The sequence below is a fragment of the Rhinolophus sinicus genome, chromosome 16 (assembly GCF_057876585.1).
Source record: "Rhinolophus sinicus isolate RSI-liver-muscle chromosome 16, RSI-T2T, whole genome shotgun sequence".
NCBI lineage: Eukaryota > Metazoa > Chordata > Mammalia > Chiroptera > Rhinolophidae > Rhinolophus > Rhinolophus sinicus.
Genome location: NC_142516.1, coordinates 65,195,986 through 65,205,712, shown reverse-complemented (window position 1 = coordinate 65,205,712; position 9,727 = coordinate 65,195,986). Strand labels below are relative to the sequence as shown.

Genomic DNA, 9,727 nt, shown 5'->3' with positions numbered 1-9,727 from the left:
CTTCAGATTGAAAGACATACACAGATGGAAAGTAAAGGGATGAGAAAAAATATTTCATGAAAATGAAAATGAAAAGAAGAAAAGTTGGGGCAGCAATACTTATACCAGACAAAATAAAGTTTAAAACAAAGGCTATAAGAAGAGATAAAGAAAGACCCAGTAATCCTACTTCTGGGTATTTATCTGAAGAAACCCAAAACACTACTTTGAGGGGATGTGTACATCCATATTTTCATTGCAGCATTGTTTACAATGGCCAAGATGTGGAGGCAGCCTGAGTTTCCATCAATGGTTTAATGAATGAATAGTAGGTGGCACATACATACAATGGAATATTGCTTGGCCGTGGGAGGGAATGTGTCCTTGCCATCTGCAGTGTCATGGATGCACCTGGAAGGTATTATGCTGAGTAGAGTATATCAGACAGAGAAAGACAGGTGCAATGTGATTTCGCTCATATGTGGAATCTAATGAGCAAAATAAACAAACAAACAACACAGAAACAAACTTATAGGTACAGAGAACATTTTGATGGTTGCCAGACAAGAGGAGAGTTGGGGGTTGGGGAAAAAGGTGAAGGCATTAAGAAGTACAGATTAGTAGTTACGAAATCGTCATGGGGATGTAAAGTAGACCATAAGGAACATAGCCAATAATATAGTCATAACTACGTATAGTGCCAAGTCACTTCTTAAATTATATAAATGTCTAACCACTGTGCTGTACACCTGAAATTAACATAAAATAATATTGAATGTCAACTGTAATTGAAAAATTAAAAAGGGGGGGAAGGTGAAGGGGAATAAGAGTTTTAAATTTCCAGGTATAACAAATAAGTCATGGGGATGTAATGTACAGCATGGGGAATATAGTCAATAATATTATGAGAGCATGGTACAGTGTCAGATGGTTGCTGGACTTAAAGTGATCACTTGTTAAGGTATATAAGTGTTGAATAACTATTGTATACACCTGAAACTAATGTAATATTGTATGTTAACTACATTTTAATAAAAATCTTTAAAAAAATCAAATCAAATGAGATATCACCTCACACCTGTCAGAGTGGCTTATCATCAACAGATGAATAAACAACAAGTGTTGGTGAAGATGTGGAGAAAAGGGAACCCTTGTACATTGTTGGTGGGATTGCAAATTGGTGCAGCCACTATGGAAAACAGTGTGAAGGTTCCTCAGAAAATTAAAAATAGAACTACCTTCTGACCCAGCAATTCCAATTCTAGATATTTATCTGAAGAAACCCAAAACACTAATTCGAACAGATATTTGCACCCCTATGCTCACTGCAGCATTATTTACAATAGCCGAGATATGGAAGCAACATAAATACCCATCAATGGATAATTGGCTAAATAAGAGGTGAGATATATATATATATATATATATATATATATATATATATACACACACAATGGAATATTACTCAGCCAAAAAAATTAAATCTTACCATTTGTGACAACATAGATGAACCCAGAAGGTGTTATGCTAAGTGAAATAAGTCAAACAGAGAAAGACAAATACCATATGATTTCACTTATATGTGGAATCTAAAGAATAAAATTAATGAACAAACAAAACAGAAACAGACTTATAGTGCAGAGAACACATTGATGGTTGGGGGGCTGGGTGAAAAAGGTGAAGGGATTAAGAAGTACAAATTGGTAGTTACAAAGTAGTCATGGGGATGTAAGGTACAGCATAGAGAATACAGTCAATAATGTAATACCTGTGACCCATGGAACATTGAGGGATCACTTTGTAAATTATATAATTGTCTAATGACTATGCTGTACACCTGAAACTACTATAAAATAATATTGAATGTCAACTGTAATTGAAAAAAAAGGCTTTGAGCTAGTGATAGAGCTATCTGAATCTTTCTTCCTGATGTGAAGAACAACTTTTAAGGAGTTTACTAGGCTTCTTTGTGAGGTCTTTTTCCTGCCTCTGGATATCTCTCTTGGAAGTGTTGATCAGGTGTGCAAGATACTTGTCCTTTATATGCATGGATCTTACCTTATTTTCTGCTGCAAAACATTTAGTTATATTTGGTTTTATTTACTCTATTTAACTGAGAAAATTATTGAATATTTACTATGTGCCAATCATTACACAAAACTCAGGCTATTCCAAGATAGTCAAACCTCTGTTCTTGCTCTCAAGAGCAGTAAAGTGTAATCACTACTACTGTCCAGGCACTCAAGCAGTTGGAATATGTCTTTCTGCTTTGTGACAGCCTCCTTGTCCTAGCCCAGGACATTGTCCTGTCTCTGCTGAAGTCATGGTTAAACAACTCATTTTTTCTTTACTATTTTTGTATATTTTTTAAATTGTTACCTCTTCTTTTGTATTTCTCTTTTCACTTCAAAAAAAATTGTCCTAATGCTCCTGAAATCTTTTCTATTTTTACTTCGAGGTTTACTGCAGAAAAGGAAGGAGCAGGAGGAGGAGGAGAGAAAATATAAGGGAAAGAAGAGGCGATACATTTCGTGTATGATTTTTCAAGACATCTTGACTTTACTCTCTCTTTTAACATTCCTAGAAAGTGAAAGTAAGCAGTTATGAAAAAGTAATGCACAAAGGCAAACGGAAAGTAAATGCTGAAAATTAAGGAAAAATGAAGTGACATCTTCTCTATCCAAATGACAAAATGTCACTTTACACAAGTCAGGGATTGAGGACTCTAAAGAGTGACAGGCTTCAAACCAGCCCTCGTGAAATTGTAGCTACAGACAGGTACAGAAGGAGGGCAGCTGGCTCTTTAAGGCAGGCTATGACTTAAAGGATTAGTCAGAGAATCTATCTATCTATCTATCTATCTATCTATCTATCTATCTATCTATCTATCTATCTATCATCTATCTATCATCTGTCTATATCTATTTTTGTCACTGTCCAAGGAGATTATCAGATTCCGGGGATTTAGCCACAGCAAATCACTCAAAAGAGACCAGTTGTAGACTGGTCAGCCATTTTATTAATGTATGAGTGGTCAGCTATTACCTGGAAGCTAATAGATGTTAGTCGTTTGGACAGGGCATTTCCTGCCACGTGAACTCAAGATTATGTTCACATAAGAGATGCGATTGAAAATAAAAGTGTTTATTAGTGAGGAGGGAAAGCTGATCATTACGGAAACTTCCATTCAATTCCTGTAGTTGGATGTTACTTAAGCAATTTCTATTAATCTATCAAACTTAAATAAAATACAGTAAACCAGGTTATCTTAAACATTTAAATAGTTTTTACAAACTTAATAAAGGTCAAAATGTTCTCTGTATCTATGAGCTTGTTTCTGATTTGTTTGTTTGTTTATTTTGTTCTTTAGATTTCACATATAAACAAAATCACATTGCATCTGTCTTTCGCTATCTGACATACTTCACTCAGCACAATACCCTCTAGGTCCATCCATTACACCACAGATGATGGGAATACATTCGTGGCATGCAGGGTGTCATGCGGGGTCTCAGCTCCGCATGACATAAGAACGCAGGATGTGGTGAGGCCAAAAAGGAACACCCACAGAGCCATAGACAGGGGAATTATACCACTATATTCTGCTGGCAGCTGGGTTGGAGACACAGGAAGCAGGAGCCACACTGTCCACAACCCGCCGTCCTAACTGCAATCCGTGCTTGCCAGCCACCATCTTCTTGCTAGCCCCCCTTTTGCTGCTAGCATAGCCACGGCAGTTATATTAGTGGCCAATGGCTCACTGGTTACAGCTGACGGCCAACTAGCCACAGCTGATGGCCATCCAATCACAGTTGATGGCCATTTACTACCCGAGTGAGCACCTTTCCATGTGAGGCCAAGAGCCTGGAAACTGCACTCCTGGCTCTGTCCCCACAATTCCTTTCCATGACCAAGCAATATTCCACTGTATATATGTACCACCTCCTCTTTATCCATTCTTCCATTGACGCACACCAAGGCTGCCTCCACATCTTGGCCATTGGAAACAATGCTGTAATGAACATATGGATGCACATATCTCCTCGAAGTAGCATTTTGGGTTTGTTTCTTCAAATAATAACTCAGAAGTGGGATTACTGGGTCCTTCTTTGTCATTTGTTATAGCCTTTGTTTTAAACTCTTTTTTGTCCGGTATAAGCATTGGTATTTTTGTTTGTCTGTTTCCATTTTAATGAACTATTTTTTTGTATCCCTTTACTTTTAGTCTCTGTGTGTCTTTTGATCTGAAGTGAGTCTCTTGTAGGTAACATATGTAAGGGTCTTATCCATTCAGCCACCCTATGTCTTTTGATTGAAATATTTGACCCTTTACATTTAAAGTAATTGTTGAAAGTTATTGTTTAAAGTTATTGCCATTTTATTATTCATATTTTTAATCTTTTTTTCTTCTTAAAGAAGTTACTTTATCATTTCTTATAATGCTTGTTTCCTGGTGATGAACTCGTTTAACTTTTTCTTGCTGGGAGGCTCTTTCTCTACCCTTTGATTCTAAATGTAGCTTTGCTTGGTAGATTAATCTTGGTTGTAGGTCCTTCCTTTTTTATCACTTTGAGTACTCCGTGCCAATCCCTTCTGGCCTGCAAAGTTTCTGTTGAGAAATCAGCTGATAGAGTTATGTAAGCTCCCTTGTAGGTAGCTAACTGCTTTTCTCTTGCTGCTCTCTCTCTTTGTCTTTAACGTTTGCCATTTTAGTTATGATGTGTCTTGGTGTGTGTCTCTTGGGTTCATATTGTTTGGGACTTTCTGCACTTCCTGGGTTTGTATATTTATATCCTTCACCAGGTTAGGGATGTTTTCCATCATTATTTCTTCAAATAGGTTTTCAATTCCTTGCTTTCTTTTCCTTCTTATACCCTTATAATGTTGGGAGGCTTGATGTTGTCCCACAGGCCCCTTAAACTATCCTTAATTTTTTGGATTCTTTTTTTTTTTTTGCTGTTCTGACTGGGTGTTTTCTGCTACTTTATCTTCTAACTCAATCTTCTACTTCATGTAACCTACTGTTAATTCCCTCTAATGTGTTCTTTATTTCAGTCAATTACTGATATAAAGAATGCATTATTATTCATTTCTGACTGGTTCTTCTTTATGGTTTATATCTCCATGTTTATGCTTCCTATCTCTTTGTTGAAGTTCTCCCTGAGATAATTGAGCATCCTTATAACCAGTTTATAATCCTTATAACCAGTTTTGAATGCTGAGTCTGGTAGATTGATTGTCTCCATTTTGCTTAGTTCTTTTTCTGGAGCTTTGTTCTGTTCTTTCAATTGGGACATATATCTTTGACTCCCCATTTTGGCTGCCACCCTATGCTTGTTTCTATGTATTAGGTAGAGCTGCTATGTCTCCTGGTCTTAGAAGAGTGGCCTTATGTAGTAGGTGTCCTGTGGGGCCCAGTGGTGCAGTCTCCCTCGTCACCTGAGCCAGGTGCTGCAGGTGTGTCCCTTGTGTGGGTTGTGTGTGTCCTTGTCATGCGGGAGACCCTGCTCGCTGCGCCATTTGTCGTGCGGGACGGCCTGCGGGGTCTCTGCTCCCGCTCCCCATACAAGAACGCAGGATATGGTGAGGCCAAAAAGGAACACCCATGGAGCCATAGGTAGGGGAGTCATACCACTTTATTCTCTCTGGCGGCACTATACTCTCACTGGAGGCTGGATACACACTGTCCGCAAACCGCCATCCACGCTTGCCAGCCCAGCCGCCATCTTCTTGCTAGCCCCATCCTTCTTCTCTCCTTCTCTCCTACCTCTCCTAGCGTAGCCACAGCAGTTATATTCGTGGCCAATGGCTCACTGGTTACAGCTGACGGCCAACTAGCCACAGCTGATGGCCATGCAATCACAGTTGGCCATTTACTACCTGAGCCAACACCTTTCTATGTGAGGCCGAGAGCCTGGAGACTACTCTCTGGGGCTCCGCCCCCACAGTCCTCCTGTTGTAGGTGAGACTTGGTTACTGTTTGCACATCAATGAGAGGGACTGACCCTTAGGCTGAGTGGTTGTGAGGACTGGCTTTTATGACAGTGGAGGAGCTGTTGTGCAGGGCCTGATCCTACAGAGCAAGATTTGCTTTAGCAGGACTCTGGTGCCTGCCCATTCTGACTTTTGAATGCATCCTTGGAAGCTGCCAGGTGATGCTCAGCTCGGTTAGAAGCCAGCCACTGAGTGTGCCAATTCTGGTCCTGGGAGGGGCCCTGCCACAGGCCAAGTTCAGCTGTAGCCTGTACCCTACCTGAGGCCACCTGGAATGAGCCATAAAGCAATCTACAGATGGCTGCCACCTGGACTGGGCTTGGAGAGGCCAAGTCTTGAACCAGGGCCCTTTATGAGGAATGCTTGGGTCACTGGCAATCCTCTGTCTCTCACTCAGCTACAATCTCCACTGGTTTTCACAGTCAGGAGTTATGGGGACTTCTCTTGCTGGCCCTGGAACCCTGGGCTGGGAAACCAGATATGGGTCCTTTCTCAGGGGGGAACTTTCTAGCCAAGATATCCCTCCTGATTTTTAACTGCCACACATGGGTATGGAGATCCATGTAGTTTAGTTGTAATTTTGATGTGGTTGTGAGAGGACGCAAGCTAAGCATTTATGTACTCCACCATCTTGACTATAAATCTATAAGATTATCATTTTCTGATACACTTCCCAAATTCTAGGTCTGCTCACTCTTTTGAAGATGTGGTTCCTTTTTTACTAGATATGGGACAGTGAACCCTCTGTGCATCTCCTCAGTGACAGGTATCTTGCTGGACACTCAAATATGGGCATTACTGCCCTCAGAGTGCTTTATAGTCTAGCAGGTAGTCAGATGTTAAATAATTAGGTTGATTAATTAATTATAAACATACAGAGTGTAGTTAAAGAAGAATGCTTAAGGTTAATGAGGAATAATGTGGAGGCAGAATAGTATAGCAGTAAAATACCACTTATATAATAAATTGTGGCTTTTAGCAAGTTAAATAGCATCCCTGAACTTTCAATTTCCTTATTTTCAAAATGTAAATAATTATAGTAATTATCTCATAGGGAAGCTGAGCAGATTAAATCAAATAATGTTTGTAAAACACTTTGCTGAGAGTCTATATATAATTAAAGATTGCTGCCATTGATATTATTAAAAATAATCGGTGTATTACAGATTCAATGAAGACATGTCATGATAAGCTATGAATATCATTGCAGCCCCATTATCCCTGAACATGTGGTAGGCTATCACTTGTCAACGGAATATCTAAGGAGATGAGATTACCTATATTACCATACAATGACTGAGGCAGAGTTTTTATTGTGAAAGGTTGTACTTGGTAGAGAACAGGGAGAATCACACACTGGCAAACTTGAAACTTTTAGGAAACAAGCACCTAACAAAGTGTCTGGCAGATCATAGGTATACTATAATTTATTTTTAACAAATGATATTTGTGATATTGTTTCTCCCAAAATATCTTCAGTGAGTTTAAGATCAACTCAGGTGATATCTTTAAGGTACATATACAGTTGAACTTTTTAAAAAAGAGGAAAAGTGGAAATAAGAAGAAAATAAGAAAAATTATAATCTTCTCTTTTATAAGCTCTTGTATATTTCCTGCTGTCCTGAAAATGCCACCGTTTATTGCGTGAGTGTTTCTTTCTTCTCTGACTTTGTCCAGGCTTTTCTCCCCTAGAACAACCTAAGAATTGTGAAAAATATGTTATAATGCTATGGCAGATACTGCATTGGTACATGTAGTTTGGAGTTCCCCATCTAGGCCCTCATGTCAATAAACATATATTTTTAATTGGCTTCTTGAAAAACCAAAAGTAGAAAGGGAAATGAAAGAGAAATAAATTGAAAATAAAAAACAAAACAAAAAATCCCAGAAAATGAAAGTTCCTATCCTCACTATTTAGAAGGCACTCATCACCCAAAGTCCTCAGAACTTGCTTAGACTTCCCCTTCAGGAAATCCTGCAGAATCTCCCAGCTTTTCCATGGCCCTCTCTATCTCTGTGCTGCTGGCCCTGTGGATGCTGTGCTCCAGCCCTGCTGGCTCTCTGGACTGTGACCTGCCTCTGAGCTCTGGCAACTTCACACTTTTGAGTCAAATGGAGAGAATCTCCATTCTGTCCTGTCTGACAGACAGGACTGACTTTAGATTTCCTCAGACACTTGTGGACGGGAGCCAGTTTGAGAAGACGCAAGCTATGGCTGTCATGCATGAGGTGTTCCAGCAGATCCTCAACCTCTTCGGCACAAGTGGCTCTCTTACGACTTGGGATGAGACCCTCCTGGGTAAATTCCTCAGTGGACTTTATCGGCAGCTGAGTGACCTGGAGATGTGTTTAAGGAAGGAAAAGGGGGTGGCAGAGTCACCTCTGGCAAGTGAGAACTCCAGACTGGCTGTGAAGAGGTACTTCCGAGGAATCAGTATGTATCTGAAAGAGAGAGAATACAGCCATTGTGCTTGGGAGATTGTCAGGGTGGAAATCAGCAGGTGCTTGTTCTTTGTTAACAAGCTCACAGAAAAATTCAGGAAATAAAGAAGACATTGAGCCTGAAGACAGTTCATCTGGTCAACCAAATGGCTATTTTCTAAGACTCAACGTGCAATCTTCATCTCTATTTTTATAACAGATGATAAATAAGTAATAGCAAATGTAAAGGATTATTGTAAAACTATATTAAATGTTGTAAGTTACAATAACTTGTTTAGAACAATCCATTTGCTATAGCTGAAAAAAACATGTAATTTTTATTTAAATTATTTAAATATTTATGCTGTTCATAGTATTTAAATATTTATTGTTCATAAAACACTTGTTTAGTATTATATTTTGTATGAGACTACTGTTTATTTTTAAGTTATGGTAAAAACAAGCAATTTTTAAAAACCATTTTTATTTGCACATACATTTTGAATAAAAACCTAAAGCCGGATCCCACAAAATAAACCTAAGCAAGATTCCTGAATAAAGAGGGGATAGGGGTAGCCCGGCATGAATCATAGCACAATGGACATGTTGAGGAAGGACTGGATGTGGTTCCTCACGGTGTAGCTTAGAGGCGGAAGGGGCATCTGTGGAGGAAAGCCCAGGGCATGGCCACAACTGCCTGCTTGGTGCCTATAACAACTGGACATACTTCAGGGTTTAATGGAGAACCATCAGGTAGAGATACTTGTTATTGCTGTTATTGTCATTAACTATGCACATAGTAGTTAGCCAGTAAATAATTATTCACCTCTGAGTCTTTTGTACTAATTATTAGGTTGGTGCAAAAGTAATTGCGGTTTTTGCAAATATTTTTAACCTTTTAAACTGCAATTACTTGTGCACCAACCTAATATAGAGATAAATTCAGATACCTCTCAATCTTTGGTCAGTGTCTATATTTCAAGAGCCGGGGAGAAAGAACTGGTTAAACATGCAGAGAAGCTGACTGGGAATTTACAGGGTCTCAAAGACCACAGGACAAGATTTTTGGGGGATAAAATCTTGCATAGATAATAACAACAAAACCCCAACTTAATTAAAAAACGGGCAAAGGACTTGAACAGACATTTCTTTAAAGGAATATATGGCCAACGAGGACATGAAAAGATATTTCAACATCACTAATCATTAGGGAAATGCAAATCCAAACCGTAATGAGATCCTACCTCACACTCAGAATGGCTACTATTAAAAAAAAAAGTATTGATTAGGATGTGGAGAAATTGGAACCCTGTGCACTGTTGGTGAGAAGGTA

General features: G+C 39.1%; 1 protein-coding gene across 1 annotated transcript; it reads left to right on the top strand.

Moving 5' to 3' along the window:
• The first annotated feature begins 7,302 nt into the window (after nt 1-7,302).
• LOC109457436 (interferon alpha-2-like) lies at nt 7,303-8,520 on the top strand. Its single transcript, XM_019750350.3, has one exon. It carries the CDS (start codon nt 7,972-7,974, stop codon nt 8,518-8,520), a length of 549 nt encoding a protein of 182 aa, XP_019605909.2. The 5' UTR covers nt 7,303-7,971.
• Nucleotides 8,521-9,727: the final 1,207 nt, after the last annotated feature.

What these genes read in the sequence shown, in the direction of transcription:
- LOC109457436 (XM_019750350.3), top strand. Translation starts at nt 7,972, where the DNA reads ATGGCCCTCTCTATCTCTGTGCTGCTGGCCCTGTGGATGCTGTGCTCC.